Genomic DNA, 22,522 nt, shown 5'->3' with positions numbered 1-22,522 from the left:
TTAAAAATACACCAGTAAAGTAACCTAAATTCCATTATCTAATTCTATTTTCAACCCTAATACCCCCAAAATATCAAAAATAAAAATTTGGCATTTTTAATGTCCAGTTCCTCTTCAAACTAGTACCCACTAGTTTTTACATCCATCGATGATATTTTTTTAAAGGTTTTATTGATTTTACAGAGGGGAAGAAGCAAGAAGTATCAACTCATAGTTGCTTCACTTTCGTTGTTCATTGATTGCTTATCCTATGTGCCTTCACCAGGCAAGCCCAAGGTTTCAAACCAGTGACCTCAGCACTCCAGGTCAACACTTTATCTACTGTGCCACCACAGGCCACGCCATCGATGATTCTTATCTGAATGAATTATTACAATGATGGTTTTTAAATGATGCTTTTCTACATTTCTTCTAAGTTTATTAGTTGACATTCTATTGCAAAGTAGAGCTTTCCATTCTCCCACATTTATTTATTATTTATTATATCAGTATGGATTTATGGATTTCTGTTTTTTTATTCAGTGGGTTTTCATGTATTACTGTTCAGATTGTCCCAGATTTGGCCAGTGGGAGCCCTATCAAACTGGCTTCTGTGTCTTTCTGACATGACCCCATCATTCTTTGAACACTTACTTCTTTATTAGCTGATGTAAAAAGATATTTCAGGCTCATGTTGTATTTTCCTTGTCCCAGACCTGAAAAATTGTATCTTGAAGGAGCCCTGACTCCTTTTAGAAGGGGTGGTACTTTATAAACAATATGCAAGCTCTAGGTATGCTCATTGCTAATGGAATGTCATTGCTTCTAGGTATTTTCTGCAGACAGAGCTCTGCCTTACATTTCTTAAAAATCATGAGTTCATCCCAATACTTAATCTTTTAAAAATGGGGTTAAAGGTCAGAAATTTAGTGTTTAGTAAAATTATGTGAGGTCCTGGCTGGTTTGCTCAGTGGTAGAGCGTCTGCTCGCTGTGTAAAAGTCCTGGGTTCGATTCCAGGTCAGGGCACACAGAAGAAGCAACCATCTGCTTCTCCACCTCGCCCTTTCCTCCTCCTCCTCTTTCTCTCTCTTTCTTCTCCTCCCACAGCCATGGATTCAATGGTTTGAGCAAGTTGGCCCCAGGTGCTGAGGATAGCTCCATGGCCTCTCCTCAGGCACTAAAACAACTCTGTTGACAAGCAACAGAGCAGCAGCCCCAGAAATGCAGAGCATAAACCCTGTAGGGGGCTTGCCAAGCGGATCCTGGTCGGGGTACATGCAGGAAAGGAGGCTGTCTCTCAACCCACCTGCCTCTCACTTAATTAGAAAAAAAAGTATGTGTTTTGTTATGGATATAAAAGTCACATTATCTGAAAGTTATTTCGTTCTTTTTTTTTTTTTTTTTTTTTTTTTTTACAGAGACAGAGAGTCAGAGAGAGGGATAGACAGGGACAGACAGGAATGGAGAGATGAGAAGCATCAGTCATTAGTTTTTCATTGCGTGTTGCAACACCTTAGCTGTTCATTGATTGCTTTCTCATATATGCCTTGACCGCAGGCCTTCAGCAGACCGAGTAACCCCTTGCTTGAGCAACCGACCTTGGGCTCAAGCCAGTGAGCTTTTTGCTCCAACCAGATGAGCCTGTGCTCAAATTGGAGACCTCAGGGTCTCGAACTTGGGTCTCCACATCCCAGTCCGACGCTCTATCCACTGCACCACCGCCTGGTCAGGCTGAAAGTTATTTCTAATTGTTTTGTATATAAAAGTGTTTCTGATTTGTAAATTAATACCTTTAAAATGACACATTAAAATGTTAGGACTAATGACTCCAATGTACCCTCTACCTCTGTAGTTTCTGCCTGGAACTGGCTCAGCAGTACCCACCTCCTATGGCTGGCAGGTATTTCTGTCAGAGACTGGGCTGCTTATTTTCCTTGAAGCATAGTTATTATCATCTGTCTCAATGGATTTATTTAATTTCACTTCTATGTTAAAAAGTATTTGCATGCCCTGGCCGGTTGGCTCAGTGGTAGAGCGTCGGCCTGGTGTGCAGAAGTCCCAGGTTCGAATCCCGGCCAGGGCACACAGGAGAAGCGCCCATCTGCTTCTCCACCCCTCCCCCTCTCCTTCCTCTCTGTCTCTCTCTTCCCCTCCAGCAGCAATGCTCCATTGGAGCAAAGATGACCCGGGCGCTGGGGATGGCTCCTTGGCCTCTGCCCCAGGCGCTAAAGTGGCTCTGGTCCCAACAGAGCGACGCCCCGGAAGGGCAGAGCATCGCCCCTTGGTGGGCAGAGCGATGTCCCCTGGTGGGCGTGCTGGGTGGATCCCGGTCGGGCGCATGCGGGAGTCTGTCTGACTGTCTATCCCCGTTTCCAGCTTCAGAAAAATACAAAAAAAAAAAAAAAAAGTATTTGCATCACATACAGAGATAATTTGATTCTGTCCTTTCCCTGTTACTCCTCAAATTTAAGGTCTTTTAAGGATGGTGCAGTTAAGAAAGTTTATTCTCCAAAGATACTGTCCAAGAAGAAGTCTTCTGCCTTCTCTGGGATCCGGAGTGAGATACCTCGTTCCATTCGTCCAGTTCATTGTCACACTCGGACCCAAAGGGGTCAGTTAAAAGAATTGCGCATCAGGTGAGCATGTGAGTGGTCACCTGCCTGCAGTGACTTTTCCACTATTCTCCCTTCTTGGTTAAAAGGAAGGGGTGATTCTTATTCTCCTCTCTCAATTAGCTGGACATGTTGATACCTGCTGTGCATGGCAGAATGGTCAGAAGAGAAGGAAATTCTTAGGACTCTGCAGACCTAAAGTCTGTAATTGAGCATTTTCATTCACATTCTCTAGTTGTACCCCACAATGTGTAAGCTATAGACTCTTCCCGAAGAAATCTAGACATGGATTTAGAAAAATGATCATTTTCTGTTTCTCTTGATTAGGTCCATTAAAGGTATCCATTTATGCATTCAGTAAAATATTTCAGGTGCCTACTTGGCCAGGTGTTGTGCTAGATGCTGAACATACAAGGTGAATAAGACATTTCTGGTCCTTGACTTCATGAAAGCTTAAAATCAGGTATGCTTGACAAACTTTTAAACAGTCATAACAAGTGCGATCAGTGAAATGAAAGGAAAGGATATGATGCCATAAGTTCATGTGGCAAAAGTGACCATGCCAGTGTAGCCAGCAGTGACTTCCTGCAGTCTAAGCCAAGTCCTGAAGGATGATGTAACAATAAACCAGATAAAGGACAGGAGGAAGAAGAGCATTGACTGGCCAAGACACATAAACTTTTGATATGTGTCTGAGGACCTTGCTGGTTACTAGGGATACTGTAAGACACAGTCTCTATTCTCAGGGGCTCACAGCACAGAGGGAACAATGGGGACCCTGCAAGCCAATCCCTGTGATTTTGGTGTCATAATATTACATACTGGAACAGAGTGCCAAGAGTACAAAGCTGTTCTCTCTGTCTGGGTTGAGGAAGGTCCAGGAAGGCTTCGCGTAGGAGCAAGCCTTCAAGATGAGTCTTGATGGGTAAATGGCATTTGCTAGGCATTTAAGGCAGGAAGAATAATACAAATGAAAAGCATTATCCTGTACTTCCTTTTTCTCAACTCTGAAATCTTCATTGACAAAATACTTTATATGGAAAGTATTTTTTAAAAAACGTTTAATTTTAGCTTTATAAATATGCCCCATCCTGCCTGACCAGGTGGTGGCGCAGTGGATAGAGCGTCAGACTGGGATGCGGAAGGACCCAGGTTCGAGACCCCGAGGTCACCAGCTTGAGTGCGGGCTCATCTGGCTTGAGCAAAAAAGCTCACCAGCTTGGACCCAAGGTCTCTGGCTCCAGCAAGGGGTTACTCGGTCTGCTGAAGGCCCACGGTCAAGGCACATATGAGAAAGCAATCAATGAACAACTAAGAAGTCACAACGCACAACGAGAAACTAATGATTGATGCTTCTCATCTCTCTCTCCGTTCCTGTCTGTCTGTCCCTGTCTATCTCTGCCTCTGTAAAAAAAAAAAATAAATAAAAAATAAATAAATAAATAAATATGCCCCATCCTATGCTCTGTATGATGCAAGGTTAGCTATGATTTACCTTTGACTCATACTAGCATCCCTTCCCCCCCAAGACCTTAAAGTTTCCTTTTCCTTTCCAGAAAAGTGGTGAAATAAGGCAAATGGAGTTTTAAAATATGTATATTCTTTCTTTTCTTCTTTCAGATGTGTGGCCAGGAAGTTCTTGTATTTGTGGATTCGAAAAACTTTTGGAAGAGTATTTCCCTCTAAAGCCAGGTAGTATTGGCTCAGAACACCAAAATTCTGCTGAGTCCATTTGGGTTTTTACTTATATTAAAGCCCATATGTAACCATTGTTATGGCATGTGTAACGTTCCTTCTTTGCCCCTCCTCCAGCCTTTACAAGGCATGTAATAAAATGGTGATTTAACACATATTAATTTGACCAAATGAGTATATGAATGAATCATAAAGTAAGCCAGTAGAGCTGATAGCTTCTGGAAAAAAAAGTATTTGCCCAGAAGTTAATGCTCTTAAAGGGCACTGACAAGATAGACAGATTGATTTTAGGGGAAAAGTTAGCACCAATTGGAATGAAATTTTAATTGAGGGAAAGTCCCTCTTCCATAGCTTCACTATATAAGCTACCACTCACTGCTTTGGCTTTCGGTTAAGGCGGTGTTAACTGCAGTGCCAAGAATGGACCACCAGGGGGAGCCACAGTGGTCATGGACACAGAGCAGGGCCTTCCTGTGCTGATTGCCTTTGTGTCCAGTGAAGCCCATCTCAGTTGCAGGTGTACTTAATTCACCTGTGCTTTCCCTTCTAATCCTGCACCTAGTCCTAGTCCTTGTCCTTCACTGTGTTGGCAGCTCTTTAATACCCTCAAATAATTTATTTATTTTTGTCCTGCTTTTCAGAGAATTGATCTGAATTACCTAGTTTGACATTATTAGAAGTCTCTTGTTTTTGTTATTTTTATATTCAGTTGAGTATTATTATGTTTATTTTTTCTCCTGTTAGCTTAGAAGTTATATACTTTTTTTTTTCTTTAGCGAGAGAGGTGGGGGGGACAGACAGACAGAGACAAAGACAGGAAGGGAGAGAGATGAGAAGCATCAACTTGTACTTGCGGCACTTTTAGTTAATTGGTTGCTTCTCAAACGTCCCTTGACCATGGATGGGGCTCTAGCTGAGCCAGTGACCCCTTGTTCAAACCAGCGACCTTGGGCTTTAAGCCAGTGATCTTTGGGCTCAAGCCAGTGACCATGCTGTCACGTCTGTGATCCTGCACTCAAGCTGGCTACCCTACGCTCAAGCTGCTAACCCTGTGCTCAAGCTGGTGAGCCTGCATTCAAGCTGGTAACCTCAGGGTTTTGAACCTGGGTCCTTAATGTCCCAGTTGATGCTGTATCCACTATGCCACTACCTGGTCAGAACTTTTTCATTTTTTTTAAAAAAGTTTATTTATTGATTTTACAGAGAGAGGAGAGGGGGTGGAGTAAAAAGTATCTACTCATAGTTACTTTACTTTAGTTGTTCATTACTTGCTCGTTGCACGTACCTTGATGGGGCAAGCCCAGGGTTTCAAAATGGTGACCTCAGAGTTCTAGGCCAGTGCTCTATCCACTGCGCCACTACAGGCCTGACTCTTTCACTTTTCTTTTAAGGACCTCCCTAAAGAATATAATATATAGTAGCCCCCCTAATCTGTGGTTTCACTTTCTGCAGTTTCAGTTACCTGTAGTCAACCTCAATCCAAAAATATTAAATGGAAAATTCCAGAGATACATAATATATAAATTTTAATTTGCACTCCATTCTGAGTAGCGTGATGAAACCTCTCACTTTCCCACCCTGTCCCCCCAGAAAGTGAATCATCCCTTTTCCTAGAGTATCCATGTGATATACGTTGTCAGTCACTCAGTGACCATCTCAATGATCAGATCAACTGTTGTGGTATCACAGTGCTAGTGTTCAGGTAACCCTTATTTTACTTAAATAATGGCCTCAAAGTGTAAGGGTAGTGATGCTGGCAATTTGGATAAGACAAACAGAAGCCATAAAGTGCTTCCTTTAAGTGAAAAGGTGAATTATCTAGACTTAAAGGGAAAAAAAGTATGCTTAGGTTGCTGAGATGTACAGTAAGAATGAATCTTCTAACCATGAACTTGTGAGAAGAAGAAATTTGCACTGGTTTACTGAGAGTTAGAGACCACATTCCCATAACTTTTGTGACATTCCTTACATGCCACCTTCATTGCTCCTTTTTTTCTGTACAAATGTTAATCCTGTGCAGGTCTTTTGGCCGTGGGTGGTTTGTCCACACCTGCTTGCATTCTGGATTCATGGGGATATCCTGTCACCTAGTTTTGTTATAATTGATACGAGTTTTTGGTTTTGCTACACGGCTGCTCTCTGTGTGTTTCATGGGGATTCGGATATTGAAAAACATTGCCTCCTCCATCATCTTCAAGTCTTTTTCCTACTTAATTTTATTTCACTTGACCCATATTTAACTGAAAATCTCTTTTAGAATAATAGTTATTTATATTCCAAGTGTTTGGGAAATGCAGATTTTATCAGTTGGGAATGCATTTGACTCTTAAGAAAGTCTGGCAGTGGTTTAAACAAATTGGGATTTGCTTTTTTTTCAGAAGCGTTGTGGAGGTTGGTGTTGGTTCAGCAGTTTAGTGATGCCATCAAAGACAGGCTTCTAGTACCTTTCTAGTTCATCATCCTTAGCATATTAGTCTTTGTGCTCAGAGATGACGCTGCATAATTGCAAGATGACTGTTCTAGCTTTACATGGAAAGGAGGGGGAAGAGGATATCAGTCCCATCTGTCTCTTTATCGGGAAAGCGGAACATTCCTAGAAACCGCCAGCTGTATTCTGTTTCTGCCTCTGCCTCATTGGCCAGAGCTACGTCACTGGCCACCTTTTGATACAGAGGAGGCTGGGAAAAACCTTTCCAACCTCTGTATTGGATGCCCATGAGGAAGCAGAGTCTTGGCAGTGGTTGTTGGGTTAGCCATTGACTGATGTTTGCCACACTGCTTTACTTTCTCTTTTTACTTTTTTTATTCTTCAGTGGTGGCCAGGTATAGGAGAAAGAATACTGGACTAGGGTTTAGGAGACTTGTGTTTTGGTTCTAACCCAGAAAGCTAATTCTTTGATTTGGGGATAATTTGTGACTCTGGACCTCAGTTTCTCAAATTATAAAATGTGAGAGTGAGCACTGACTAGGCAGTGGCACAGTGGATAGAGCATCGGACTGGGATGTGGAGGACCCAGGTTCGAAACCTCAAGGTCACCAGCTTGAGCGCAGGTTCATCCAGCTTGAGCGTGAGTTCACCAGCTTGAGTGTGGAGTCGCTGGCTTGAACGTGGGATCATAGACATGACCCCATGATCGCTGGCTTGAGCCCCCCCAAAAAGTCATTGGCTTGAAGCGCAAGGTCACTGGCATGAGCACAAGGTTGCTAGCTTGAGCAGTGGGTCACTTGCTCTGCTGCAGCCCCCCGGTCAAGGCACATATGAGAAAGCAATCAATAAACAACTAAGGTGCTGCAGTAAAGAATTGATGCTTCTCATCTCTCTTCCTTCCTGTCTGCTGTCTGTCCCTATGTGTCCCTCTCTCTATCTCTCTTTCTGTCTCTGTCACAGCACACACAGAAAAATAAAAATGAAATGTGAGAGTGAGCATATTTGTTCTTTAACCATTTACCAGAATTAGAGAGTTCTGATACTGTTTCCATTGATAGAAATTTGTGATGGGATAGTGGTTCTCAACTTGATTTCTTTTTCTTTTTTTAATTAAAAGGGTTGTTTGTTACTTTTCAGGAAAGTTGGACATACTGATTTTACTTTTTAAATTACTTATCTTTTACTTTTAGGATTGTTATAGGAAATAACATCAGAAACTGTAGAATATTGTCTTTATGTGTTTGGAGAATGTTTTAACTTTTATAAATTGGAATTGTTTTATCATTAATAAACTAAACCAAAGTGGCCACTAAGTTAGTAGGGCAAAAATAATACAGTGTATGTCCATGTACAAGGCAGTCTTTTTATGAGGTAGTCACCTATTTTTTCTGAAGAGAAGATCTGAACAAAAATTTTTGGACTTATTTGGGAAATAGATAAAGCAGTCTTGTCTGTTTATTATTAATTCGTCAATATTTCTTCCTCATTCTTAGCAAATGACCATATTTCCTGTTTTAGAAGCAGCAAAACAGACCTTTACAAGCTCCCTCCACTGCCAGCATCTGTTTACTACTTCAAGTCCCAGATTTTGTAAATTACATGTTAACTTACAGGTTTTTGTCCAGTATAGATGCAAGTAATTTCTGCCTAATAAAAAAGATAAGTTCAGGGCCTGACCTTTGGTGGCGCAGTGGGTAAAAGCGTCAACCTGGAATGCTGAGGTCGCCAGTTCGAAACCCCGGGCTTGCCTGGTCAAGGCACATATGGGAGTTGATGCTTTCTACTCCTCCTCCCCTTCTCTCTCTCTGTTTCCTCTCTCTAAAAAATGAATAAATCTAAAAAAAAAGATAAGTTCAAATGGTATAATGGCATATTGTTGTGGTATATTGTCCTATATGACATTAACCAAACAATACTACCAAATTTTTTCTAATATTCCTTTATTAAATTGCCTGTAAATACTTAGTTCCTCAAATGCTCTTTGGACCAGACTTACCACCTTACTGGTTCTCTCATTAATTAATAACTAGAATAAAATATTTGATACATTTTTTTTTCTTTTGTATTTTTCTGAAGCTGGAAACGAGGAGAGACAGACTCCCGCATGCGCCCGACCGGGATCCACCCGGCATGCCCACCAGGGGGCGACGCTCTGCCCACCCGGGGGCGATGCTCTGCCCCTCCAGGGCGTCGCTCTGTTGCGACCAGAGCCACTCTAGCACCTGGGGCAGAGGCCAAGGAGCCATCCCCAGCGCCCAGGCCATCTTTGCTCCAATGGAGCCTCGCTGCAGGAGGGGAAGAGAGAAACAGAGAGGAAGGAGAGGGGGAAGGGTGGAGAGGCAGATGGGCACCTCTCCTGTGTGCCCTGGCCAGGAATCAAACCCAGGACTTCTGCACGCCAGGCCGACGCTCTACCACTGAGCCAACCGGCCAGGGTTTGATACATTTTTATCTTTATACAACAGTGGCATTTTTATTTTTGTAAATAATTTAATAAAGTAAAATTAAAAAAATATGACTACATGGCATTGATTAATCTTACCTGCCTTCTTTTAATGGATATTTGAAGTATTTCTTTTTATTTATGATGGTGACTAATAGTAGGGTGAATTTCCCTATGTAGATCTTTGTGGGCCAGTTTTTTGACACTGTGAGTGGGTGAGGAAGAGGTACATGTTAGTAACCTGTAGAACCATGAAAAGAAATTTAAAGTGATTGATAGGACCAGAGTTCCTGAGCTCTGAATCACTTTGACAGGGTCTTGTTAGCTGCAACACAATGTCGCTGCTCTTCTGTTTTCTGTGTTATTACAATTTTCCCCTTTTCATTTTATCTTACTTAGCTTTGTTGTTGTAACTCCCCTGGCCAGATCCTGTTAAGTACTAGAAATACCATTAGATGTTGAGTTATTTTGTAACTTTCACTCACTTGTGTATATAAATGAGAAGTGAACTACAACTTTTTACTAATCAAAAATATTTTTTAGTCTGGTGAATGAAAAATTGAGAATAATTCTCAACTCACTTATGGTATTTGAAAAGTCAGATTTTTCCATTAACATCTTTAGTTGGTAAGAGCTATAATATAAAAATGTAAGCCTCATATCTAGTTTAAGTAGCTCTTTGGTTTTTATCTGAAAAATTTAAGTATGTCTATTTTTCAGCTATTTTGGCGTTATTAAATAACGAGCCACACTTGACTATGAGGAAGCTATCGCAGTATGAAACTGATTTGGGAATAGATATCAGCTCCAGTATCACCATGTATCTCTAATTTGTTTCCTTGTCCTAGGTTTTACTATAAGCAAAGAATACTGCGGAAGGTCTTTGAGGAATGGAAAGAAAAGTGGTGGGTTTTCCATCGGGAATGGAAACTCTGTATTCGAGCCGACTGTCACTACAGGTCAGATTTCATTTATGGTACTTCTGGTTTACCAAAACACATTATCAAATAATTACTTGGCATGTTTATGGTCAAGGAGAGAAAAGTAATGAATCATTTTCTGTTTTTCTTCCAATTCTTTTAGAAGAAGCAAGATCAAAACCCTAAATTAAACCCAAGCACATGTGCACGTGAGCAAGCACACACATGGAGACATTCCTCTAATTCCAGTCACCATATGTGTTGGTCATGCTAGTGATTAGTATAGGTTTTTCCCCTTGATTTTCTTTCATTTTTTATTTTTTATATTTTTTATTTTTACAGAGACAGAGAGAGGGATAGATAGGGACAGACAGACAGGAATGGAGAGAGATGAGAAGCATCAATCATCAGTTTTTCATTGTGGCACTTTAGTTGTGCATTGATTGCTTTCACATATGTGCCTTGACCGCAGGCCTTCAGCAGACCGAGTAACCCCTTGCTCAAGCCAACGACCTTGGGTCCAAGCTGGTGAGCTTTGCTCAAACCAGATGATCCCGTGCTCAAGCGAGCGACCGTGAGGTCTCGAACCTGGGTCCTCCGCATCCCAGTTCGACGCTCTATCCACTGCGCCACCTCCTGGTCAGGGCTCCTTGATTTTCACTACTATATAATTTATAATTCTGAGACTATTCTGTTTTTTAACATGTTGTTTTAATTTATATTGATTATATGGGAAAACATATGCCCAGTAAATCTAACACATTGTTTGTTTAAAATGGTGTTCACTCTCATTATAATCACTTTTTTTTTTTTTTTTTTCTGAAGCTGGAATCGGGGAGAGACAGACAGACTCCCGCATGCACCCGACTGGGATCCACCAGCACGCCCACCAGGGGCGATGCTCTGCCCACCAGGGGGCGATGCTCTGCCCACCAGGGGGCGATGCTCTGCCCCTCCGGGGGTCGCTCTGCCGCGACCAGAGCCACTCTAGTGCCTGGGGCAGAGGCCAAGGAGCCATCCCCAGCGCCCGGGCCATCTTTGCTCCAATGGAGCCTCGGCTGCAGGAGGGGAAGAGAGAGACAGAGGAAGGAGGGAGGGGGTGAAGAAGCAAATGGGCGCTTCTTCTATGTGCCCTGGCCGGGAATTGAACCCGGGTCCCCCGCATGCCAGGCCGACGCTCTACCGCTGAGCCAACCGGCCAGGGCCAATCTCTTTTTTTATTGATTTTTTTTTGAGATAAAGAGGAAGAGAGGGAGAGAGAAGTAGGGAGAGAACGGGCGAGAGAGAAACACTGATTTGTTGTTCCACTTAATTATGCATTCATTGGTTGGTTCTTGTATGTGCCCTGACTGGGGATCAAACCCACAACCTTGGCATATCGGGGCAATGCTCTAACCAACTAAGCTACCCAGGGAGGGCTATAATCACTTCTTTATTTAGGTTCTTTGGGGTAGGGGTTCTGATTTATATATTTCAGATAAAATAGATATGTTGAATAGTTCTGATAAGCTGGTAGAGTATGAAATCAAATCTTAGGAAATGGAATAGTGAAAATATGGAGGGACCGATGGTCTGAATGTGTCTAGTGTATGTATTGAGAAGAAAAAAGAAAGAAAAATGTCATTGACTATGTTTTAGTGCAAAGGAGAAGTAATGTTTTATATACTATGGATATTAAGATGATTAAGATACGACTGTCATTCCAAACATGGCTTTGTGGATGCTGAAGATGAACTTATTCTCGGGAAACTCAAGCCTGCCTTTCTTCAGTGACACTAGAAGGTGTGGAGAACAACACTCCATCAACAACAGTAGGTTTTACTGTGATTGTAGGAAATGAAATTTTAGCTTAGCATGTAGATAAGGCTTTTTTAAATATCAGAAATATCCATGGAAATTTCTCCTGAGTACAGACCAGGTACCTCAGATTAGGAATTGTTTTGTTTTAAAGAAATGCCATTTGCTATTTTGGCTCCTCAGATACTATTTGTACAACCTGATGTTCCAGACCTGGATGACCTACGTACATCAGCAGCAGGACTTGAGGAACAAGTATGTAAGAGCCAAGGATCATGGTAAGGAACGTACATGCATGTTTAAAGAAAATGCCCAGATTGACTTTTCTTTTTCTTATTAATCAAACCTTCCCTTTTTTCTAAGATAAGTAGTTACTGCTATAAAGTTTCCTATAAGCACTGATTTAACTGCATTTCACAAATTTTAATATTTTGTGATTCTGATTTCATTCAGTAAGAAAATGTTTTCTAATTTACCTTAAGATTTCCTTTTTGACCTAAAGATTTTTTAAAAGTGTGTTTAGTCCTAATATTTTGGATTTTCCAGTATCTTTCTAGTGTTGATTTTCTAGTTTATTTCATTTTGATCAGAGAACAAGACTTAGTATGATTTCAGATCTTTAGATTTGTTAAGGTTTGTTTTATGGGCCAGATAAAACTCTCTTGAGGAATGTGTGTTCTGCTGTCTTCCACTGTTATTTACAGTTATAATAAATACAGTTATGTTACAGAGTATAAGGAAAAGTTGCTCGGATTTTTAAGATAAAGAGTGGTTTCTGACGTCTGACATTATTTCAGGCTGTGTCCACAGACTCCAAGGAACACCCATTCACTTTTTTTTTTTTTTCTTCCCCTGAAGCTGGAAACGGGGAGGCAGTCAGACAGACTCCCGCATGCGCCTGACCGGGATCCACCCAGCACGCCCACCAGAGGGCGATGCTCTGCCCATCCAGAGCGTCGCTCTGTCGTGACCAGAGCCACTCTAGTGCCTGAGGCAGAGGCCAAGGAGCCATCCCCAGCGCCCGGGCCATGGGCCATCCGTTGCTCCAGTGGAGCCTCGGTTGCGGAAGGGGAAGAGAGACAGAGAGGAAGGAGAGGGGGAGGGGTGGAGAAGCAGATGGGCGCCTCTCCTGTGTGCCCTGGCCGGGAATCGAACCTGGGACTTCCGCATGCCAGGCCGATGCTCTACCACCGAGCCAACTGGCCAGGGCCCACCCATTCACTTTCGCACTGTTAAATAAAAAGTCTGCAACTACCTCAAGCCTTAGGGAGGAATGGTTCTCAGCATCTTGGTAGAGATGATTAATGCCGATTTCTGGGTTCCATGCTAAGAGAATAACAGTTTGCATTTATTGGAGACACTTTTTATAGATAATCTTATTTACTCTTTGGAAACATACCTTTAAAGGAGGCACCGTTTTACAGATAAGGAACTTGTACAAGGTTACTTAGCTAATAAATGATGAGATCAGTATTCAAACCTGGCTTGTCTTATTTGGGAGCTCAAACTAAATCATAGCACCATACTAGTCATTGCTGCCTGGGATGTATTGATTCTTGAGGTCAGGATGGGCTCAAGGAAGCTACATGTCACATTTTTCTTCTTTTTTTGGTGATAGAGACAGAGAGAGGGGGACAGATAGGAACAGACGGACAGGAAGGGAGAGAGATGAGAAGCATCAATTCTACGTTGTGACACCTTAGTTGTTCATTGATTGCTTTCTCATACATGCTTTGTCCAAGGGTCTACAGCAGAGTGAGGGACCCCTTGCTCAAGCTAGTGACTTTGGGTTTCAAGCCAGTAACCTTTGGGTTCAAGCCAGTGACCATGGGTTCATGTCTATTATCTCATGCTCAAGCCTAATGAGCCCGTGCTCAAGCTGGTGACCTTGGGGTTTCGAACCTGGGTCCTTTGCATCCCAGTGTGACACTCGATCCACTGTACCACTGCCTGGTCAGGCTATTAAGTTTTTCTTTATATTTTTTTAAGTGAGAGGAGGGGACATAGTGAGACAGACTCCCACATGTGCCCTGACCAGGATCCACCTTGTAGCCCTCGTCTGGGGCCGATGTTCAAATCAACCAAGCTATTTTTAGTGCCTGAGGCTGATGTGCTAACCAATGCAGCCACTGGCAGTGGGAGAGGTAGAGGGAGAATAGGGGGAGGGTGGGACACAAGCAGATGGTTGCTTCTCTTATGTGTTTAACTGGGAATTGAAATCAGGACATCTGTACGCCAGGCTGATGCTTTGTCTGCTGAGCCAACTGGACAGGGTCTTTCTTCATATTTTGAGTTGACTTGTCAACAACTATAAAAAGACAAAGTATAGCTTCAGTCCTACTGACCACAAGTTGGAAAATGTTCTGAAAATGGTTTATTTAATTCTGTTTTCTCCTTTGTATGTTAAAAAGAAAAGAAATTTACTTTACTTTAATAAGTGTCTACGGCTATACCACCCTGAACGCGCCCGATCTCGTCTGATCTCAGAGGCTAAGCAGGGTCGGGCCTGGTTAGTACTTGGATCGGAGAAATTTACTTTATTAATGATGACTTTCATAATGAAAATGGAGTTTACCACAGAGGGAAACCTGTTGACCTTTGCACCTTCATATCAAGTAGATTCTCTTTCCTCTAGGATTATTACTGGTCTTTTTCATTCTATTTCCCAAATAGATATAGATAGTATCCTTATCTTTTGTCTTGCTTATGCTACTTTACAATCTTTTCCCCCTTACTTTCCTTTCTTTCAAGTGAGAGGAGAGGAGGCAGAAACAGACTTATACAGGTACCTCAACTGGGATCCACCCAGCAAGCCCCCTATCAGGCGATGCTCTGCCCATCTGGGCCACTGCTCTGTTGCTTGGCAGCCAAGCTATTTTAGTGCCTGAGGCAAGGCCATGGAACCATCCTCAGCACCCGGGGCCAACTTTGCTCAAACCATTCGAGCCATGGCTGCGGGGGTGGGGGAGAGAGAGAGGGATAGGAAGGGGAAGACGTAGATGGTCCCTTCTCCTGTGTGCCCTGACCAGGAATCAAACCTGGGACAGCTACAAGCCAGGCTGACGCTCTGCCATTAAGCCAACTGGCCAGGGCCACAATTATTGTTTCAAACAACAAACTTTATGACGCTTTTTTATTCTTTAAACTTCATATTATGAAAAATTTTAAATCTCTACAAAATTGAAAGATGGAATAATGAATCTCCATATACAGATAACCACCCAGCTTCAACAATTATCAACTCACATCAGTCTCTCTTCTCTGCTTCCTGTGTTATTCACATCACTTCATCTGTAAATGTTGCATAATAAATCTCTAAAAAATAAAGGATTTCCAAATAGTGCAGCATATTGATTTTCCTTTAAATGTTTTGTAAATGTCCCTGGCCAGATAGCTCGGTTGATTAGAGCATTATCCCGAAGCACAAAGGTTGCCAGTTTGCTCCCTTGTCAGGGCACACACAGGAACAGATTGATGTTCCTGTCTCTCTATCCCTACCTCTACCTCCCCTCCACCCCCCCTAAAATAAATAAACATTTTTAAAACTTAAAATAAAATGTTTTATAAATATTATCATTTATATAACCATTCTTCACATGCACTTGCATCTGTATTCATTTTGTAGAGCTTCACAACTTTTCCATTAGGGGGCACTTGAAGGCTGGAAGAATTTAGAAAGTCAAAGAAGGGATAATACTGATCACAAAAACTAGGGGATATTTTATAGCTTCAAATTCACTTGGAAATATCCTCTAATTTTTGTGAGCAGTGTAAGTACAGAGAGCCCATGAGTTTTTGTCATAACCCATCTCTTTGGTGCTTCTAGATGCAAAGCAAAAGATGCGACAGGTCTGGAAGTCCTGGTTGATCTATGTGGTTTTCCGAAGGACCAAACTTGAGATGCAGACCACCGCCCTGGAGTTTAGGCGGCGGAGTATTTTGTGGTGAGTGCACTCAGATGCCCTGCAGTTCAGCAACTATCATTTTATCTCAGCCTTGGTTTATGTTGCTGGTAAGCAGCATAAAAACCTACCTCAAGACAGTTTTGAACATAATTGGTACCTAATAAATATTTATTGACAACTTGTTCAACTGTAAGATCAGGCTTTTACGTAATCATAGGTAACACAAATTTACTCAACTGTGTTCTAAACATTGTTTGAGTATATGTGTATATCAGTTTTTTAAATATAAAGTGTCTCATTTAATTTTCACCATAAACTGTAAAAATGAGTATCCTTTTTTTTTTGTATTTTTCTGACGTTGGAAACGGGGAGGCAGTCAGACAGACGCCCGCATGCGCCCGATCGGGATCCACTCAGCATACCCACCAGGGGGTGATGCTCTGCCCATCTGGGGCGTTGCTCTACCACAATCAGCCATTCTAGCGCCTGAGGCAGAGGCCACAGAGCCATCCTCAGCGCCTGGGCCAACATTGCTCCAATGGAGCCTTGGCTGCGAGAGGGGAAGAGAGAGACAGAGAGGAAGGAGAGGGGGAGGGGTGGAGAAGCAGATGGGTGCTTCTCCTGTGTGCCCTGGCCGGGAATCGAACCTGGGACTCCCGCACGCCAGGCTGACGCTCTGCCACTGAACTAACCGGCCAGGGCAAAAATGAGTATTCTTATTGTACAGATTAAGAGATACAGCCCTGGGTGGGTGGTTCAGTTGGTTAGAGTGCCATTCTGATACACAAAGGTTGTGAATTTGATCTCCATTCAGGGCACATACAGGAACAGATCGGTGTTTTTGTCTCTCTCTCTTCCTTCCTCTCTCTAAAAATCAATAAATAGGCTCTGGCTGGTTGGCTAAGTGGTAGAGTGTCGGCCTGGCGTGCAGGAGTCCCGGGTTCGACTCCCAGCCAGGGCACACAGGAGAAGCACCCATCTGCTTCTCCACCCCTCCCCCTCTCCTTCCTCTCTGTTTCTCTCTTCCCCTCTCGCAGCCAAGGCTCCATTGGAGCAAAGTTTGCCCGGGCGCTGGGGAAGGCTCTGTGGCCTCTGCCTCAGGCGCTAGAATGGCCCTGGTTATGGCAGAGCGATGCCCCAAGATGGGCAGAGCATCGCCCCCTGGTGGGCATGCCGGGTGGATCCTGGTCGGGCGCATGCAGGAGTCTGACTGCCTCCCTGTTTCCAACTTCGGAAAAAATACCAAAAAAAAAAATAATAATAATAATAAAAATCAATAAATAAAATTTAAAAAAAGAGAGAAAGTTTTAGAAAGGTTGAGTAACTTGCCCAAGGTCATATAAGTTGTAATTGTCAAAGCTAGGGCTCACCTATATATTTTTCTGATGCCAGATCCCATGCTCCTAACTGCATCTCATCAGCATTGTCCACACACTGGAAGGAAATGAAGCCAGATGTGTATAATGACAAGCTGCTTTATGAAGAGACTGATTCCACTGTACATTGTTTCTAGCAGTCGTCTAGTGTTCTGAATGAAAACTTAGTTCATATTAAAAACTTAGTTCCTGCCTAAAAGAGCCCAGCTCTGGGCCTGACCTGTGGTGGTGCAGTGGATAAAAAGCCTTGACCTGGAAATGCTGAGGTCGCCGGTTCAAAACCCTGGGCTTGCCTGGTCAAGGCACATATGGGAGTTGATGCTTCCAGCTCCTCCCCCCTTCTCTCTCTTTGTCTCTCTCTCCTCTCTTCTCCCTCTCTGTCTCTCTTTCCTCTCTAAAAATGAATAAATAAAATAAAATTTAAAAAAGAGCCCAGCTCTGTATATAATATGGATAAGACCACAGGCTTCGCAGCTAGACTGAGTTGGGTTCAAATCCCTTGTTCCAACATGTGTTATTGGGTCATTTCATCTCTCTAAGTCTCACTTTTTTTCATCTGTGAAATGGGTATACCATTAAGTATTTTTCAAGGTTGTCACAGAAAATAAGTAAGATAATATCTGTAAGTATTTAGCATAGTATTCAGAACATCAGTGGACATAAAGAATTTATTTAAAATGTATTCAGCACCCTTTCAGTTTGGGCTTCTGGAGAGATGGCTATGGTGTGGAGCCCTTAGGTGAATATGGATGGCAGTAAGCTGAAACTAAGGCAAAAACGAGCTGAAGAGATGCCTGACAGCTGAGAGGGAAGTAGTGGAGAAGGAGGCAAAGAGAAGGAGCTCAGTGAGAAACCACTACACCCGGCCAGTGCTGCTGCCACCACCCACAGCACCGACAGTGATGTGGCTGCTGAGGAGGAAAGCCTGGACCCAAGCCAGGGCTACACGATCTGCAGCCAACCAGTCCACCAAGTAAAGGTCAGTGGGGAAGGTCATACGCCACTTCCCTTCCATGTAGAAGTCTCGCTCACTCACTTCATCCAAGAGTACAGTCACCCACAGCCTGGGGACCCCTGAGTGACATCACCTTAAGAGTAGTAGGATCCATACCACAAGAGCTTCTAGGGGAAAGCTCATCTATGACCTTTATGGAGAGGGAGTCACATTGCAAGTCATGGCCAATTCCAGGAATTATAAATCAGAAGAAGAATTTACTTATATCAATAACAGACCACGTTGGGGAGACATAATTGTAATTCAGGGGAATCCTGGGAAAACCAAGAAGGGTGAGCTGAACATCATTCCTTGTGAGATCACACTGCCCTGCCTGCATATGTTACCTCATCTTCTTCACTTTGGCCTCAAAGACAAGGAAACATGATATCAGAGATACTTGGACTTAATCCTGAATGACTTTGTAAGACAGAAATTTATCATTCGCTCTAAGATTATATCACATATATAAGAAGTCTCTTGGATGAGTTGAGTTTCCAAGAGATTGAAACATCCATGGGGAACATTATGCTAGGGGAGCTGTGGCCAGCCTTTTATTACCTGCCACAATGAGCTGGACATCAATTTGTATGTGAAAATTGCTCCAGAACTCGACCATCAGATGCTGGTGTTTGGTGACATTGACTGGCTTTATGAAATTGGACAGCAGTTCTGGATGAAGGAATTATTTGACTCACAATCCTGAGTTCACCATCTGTGAGTTCTACATGGCTTAGGCAGACTATCACGATCTCATAGAATTACAGAGAAGGTGATTTCAGGGATAGTAAAGCACATTATGGGTGGTTACATGGTCACCTACTGTCCAGATGGCCCAGAAAGCCAACCCTAGGAGAAAATTTAACCCTACTCTTCTAGAAAATCAGTATGGTAGGAGAGCTTGAGAAAGCCCTCGGGGTGAAGCTGCCAGAAATGAACCTCTTAGAAATGAAAGAAACTCGCAGAATTCTCGATGATATCTGTGTGGAAAAGCTGTTGAATGCCCTCCTTCATGGACCACAGCCAGGCTCCTTGTTTAAAAGCTTGTTGGGGAGTTCCTGGAAGTGACCTTCATCAATCCTAATTCATCTGTGATCATCCACAGATAATGAAACTTTTGGCAACATGGCACTGTTCTAAAGAGGCTCTGTCTGAACACTTTGAGCTTTTTGTCACAAAGAAGGAAATATGCAATGCCTACACCAAGCTGAACGACCCTGTGAAGCAGCGGCAGCTTTTAAAGAAACAGGCCAAGGCCAAGGCTGCTGGTGACGATGAGCCCACGTTCATAGACTAAAACTTATGCACTGCTCTGGAATGCGGGTTGCCCCCCGTAGCTGGCCGGGGCATGGGCATCGACCAAGTCACGGTGTTTCTCACAGACTCCAGTAACATCAAGGAAGTACTTCTGTTCCTGCCATGAAACTTTAAGACAAGGAGGAAAATGTAGCAACTGCTGATAAACTGTAGAGCCCAACAGCAGGCCCTTCTGTCTGTAAAATAATAATTGCAAGTCATGTAACTCACGTATCTTTGCACTTATGCAAAGATCAAGGACTGCACGGGAATTCTTGTATGTTGCTCTCCATTTGACTAGCACAGTTCAGTCACCAGAGAGAGAAAGGAATTAGGAACTCCTCTTTTACTCCTTGTTACCTAATAAACCATTTATCTCTTTAAAAGAGTAATAAAATTTATTCAGAAAATATTTTAAAATTCTTAATAAGTATGCAATTCTACTAGAGACTATTGGGGATAGTTTTATATATTTTTGTTTACTCAATGTGTATTTATTGAAGGCTTAAGAAAATATTCTTGGTAAACTGTTGGGTGCTGGGGCTGCATTCAGGGAACTTATAATTCCCTAAATGCTTAAAAAGATAATGCAAGATAGCTTGGGATTTTGAAGTGAGTGGTGCAGCTAGCGTGGCCTAAGGTAGGAGGAGGAGATTTTGGTGGATTAGAGCGACCAGGCAAATTGAGTGTTTCTGTAAGGCAGAGGTTGTCAACCCTCATATCCTCGTGATTGTTTTCTTACAACAAATTAGAAAATAAGCAGAAAAGCAACTAAGACTGGAGTGGAACCTGGCCAGGACAGTAGGAAAGGAAGGGGTCCATCAGGACTGGAATCTAAAAGCTGCTTCTTTTGCAAGTTATTCTGTGAACCTTCCTGATTTTTTAAATGTTGACAATAATTTATATATTATAAAAATTCGTGTAGGCCATACAGAGCATGTCTGTAGTGACTAGGCTGGATCTGACCTTAGGAACCATCAGTTTCCAACCCTTAATTGGAAGCTTTAGGACTGTTTCTTTCTTTTTTTTTTTTAATTTAATTTTATTTATTCATTTTAGAGAAGAGAGAGAGGGGGGGGAGAGAGAGAGAGGGAGAGAGAGAGAGAGAGAGATGGGGGAGGAGCTGGAAGCATCAGCTCCCATATATGCCTTGACCGTGGAAGCCCAGGGTTTCGAACCGGCGACCTCAGCATTTCCAGGTCGACGCTTTATCCACTGCGCCACCACAGGTCAGGCAGGACTGTTTTTTGATTGAGTTTTTTAGCAGTGGCTCTAACAAGTACCAATCTAGAGATGACACCATGAAGGAGAAGAAGTAGGGCTGAGAGTCTGAGGTCCAGTCCTCACTACCCTTCTCTTTTCTGTGTTTTTTTCTGACTGGTTCCATCTTAAATTTGCTCTTTGACAGGGTGTGGTGGCGTGAGTGGACGCAGAAGCTGGGACAGGTCCGTGTGGGACGTGCTCTCTATGCCTCAGCTGTGAAGCACAGGGCCCTGAGCCTCCAGCTACAGGTGAGTCCAGCAGACTTTAGTTTTGTGTCCTCTGTCCATGTTGTGAGACCCACAGCATAAAGGGTGTGTCATCATGCTGCTGCCTCTCTGATGGGCTCTTCTCACAGCTCAGGGGACTGAGGGAAGGAGGCAGGCAGAAGCAACATGGAGGGCTGAGTTCTCCAACAGACAGAGTTTGCTGTTAGGAATATGCTAGACATGATTACCAGTGGTTTTCAGAAAGTGCCTGCTAATTGTGGAACTGGAAAGGGATTTGTGAATCAGCTATAAATATGTTAAAGAAACAGCGGTATGATTTTATTTCCTAATTACTGTTTTCTTATGTTAAATTAAAAAATAATGAGGGCAGAAAAGAAACTAAGCCTGACCGGGCGGTGGCTCAGTGGATAGAGCGTTGGACTGGGATGCAGAGGACCCAGGTTCGAGACCCGAGGTCTCCAGCTTGAGCACGGGCTCATCTGGTTTGAGCAAAGCTCACCAGCTTGGACTCAAAGTCACTGGCTTGAGCAAGGGGTTACTCAGTCTGCTGAAGGCCCGCGGTCAAGGCACATATGAGAAAGCAATCAATGAACAACTAAACCAGCGGTTCTCAACCTGTGGGTCTAAAGCCATCGGAAAATACATAATGCATATCAGGTAATTACATTCCGAATCATAACTGTAGCAAAATTACCGTTATGAAGTAGCCACCAAAATTATTTTTTTGGTTTGGGGTCACCGCAACATGAGGAACTGTATTGCGGGGTCACGGCATTAGAAAGGTTGAGAACCACTGAACTAAACTAAAGTGTCGCAACGAAAAACTGATTATTGATGCTTCTCATCTCTCTCTGTTCCTGTCTGTCCCTATCTATCCCTCTCTCTGTCTCTGTAAAAAAAAAAAAAAAGAAAAAGAAAAAAAAAGAAAAAGAAAAGAAACTAAGACTGAAACATGGCTTCTTTTTTCATAAACTTTTGCTTATCTTAGAGGTTTCTTCTGGGAACGTCACTAGCTTTTAGTCAGTATAAAGGCCTAACATCTGTATCAAAACTATGCTGTGGTGAAGCTTTCTTATGGCTTTTGATAGACTTTCTGAATTTTGGTCACTTTTTTGTGTCTGTAGGACCACCAAGTCATTTATCGAGAAAGAACAGGGAAGAGAAAAAAAGACATTTCTACTACTACACGTAGAAGTAATATCTTTCTAATCTGACATTTTGCATCGTCCATGCAAATATATGTGGTATATAGAGATCATATGCGAATAGCACATACATTCATATATACCAGGAGTCAGGAAACTGGCCCACAGGTTATATTTGGCCTGCTGCCTATTGTTGTAAATAAAGGTATATTGGGGCACAGTTAACACCTATTCATTCATTCATGTATTGTCTAAGGCTGCTTCAGGCTACAGAGGCCAAGTTGAGTAGTTGTACATGTGGCCTGCAAAACCCAAACTGTTTATTATCTGACCCTTTAAGAAAAAGTTTACTGATCTTTCAACTCACAAGGCCTTTTGAGGTAATAGCAAGGATCCAGGGATCTTGCCAGTAATAATAACAGTACCAACCACAGTAGCTGC

The 22,522-nt window shown here is 42.7% G+C and overlaps 1 protein-coding gene and 1 pseudogene across 15 annotated transcripts in view; both read left to right on the top strand.

Moving 5' to 3' along the window:
• The window catches only part of SFI1 (SFI1 centrin binding protein), a 104,899-nt gene that overhangs the window by 30,550 nt on the left and 51,827 nt on the right, over positions 1-22,522 (top strand). For 9 of the 15 annotated variants that reach the window (XM_066260081.1, XM_066260080.1, XM_066260085.1 and 6 more), the window contains 6 exons: positions 2,452-2,616; positions 4,213-4,284; positions 10,007-10,117; positions 12,059-12,153; positions 15,702-15,819; positions 20,855-20,957. In XM_066260081.1, the coding sequence (XP_066116178.1) occupies positions 2,452-2,616; positions 4,213-4,284; positions 10,007-10,117; positions 12,059-12,153; positions 15,702-15,819; positions 20,855-20,957 (664 nt within the window). The remainder of the gene's footprint in view (positions 1-2,451; positions 2,617-4,212; positions 4,285-10,006; positions 10,118-12,058; positions 12,154-15,701; positions 15,820-20,854; positions 20,958-22,522) is intronic. The other 6 variants (XM_066260089.1, XM_066260090.1, XM_066260092.1 and 3 more) reach the window with 3 other exon arrangements.
• Positions 17,720-19,573, top strand: LOC136324128 (lysine--tRNA ligase-like; annotated as a pseudogene).

Source organism: Saccopteryx bilineata, chromosome 2, assembly GCF_036850765.1.
Source record: "Saccopteryx bilineata isolate mSacBil1 chromosome 2, mSacBil1_pri_phased_curated, whole genome shotgun sequence".
NCBI lineage: Eukaryota > Metazoa > Chordata > Mammalia > Chiroptera > Emballonuridae > Saccopteryx > Saccopteryx bilineata.
The sequence above is the reverse complement of the archived record's forward strand: the minus strand, read 5'-3'. Positions and strand labels throughout refer to the sequence as shown.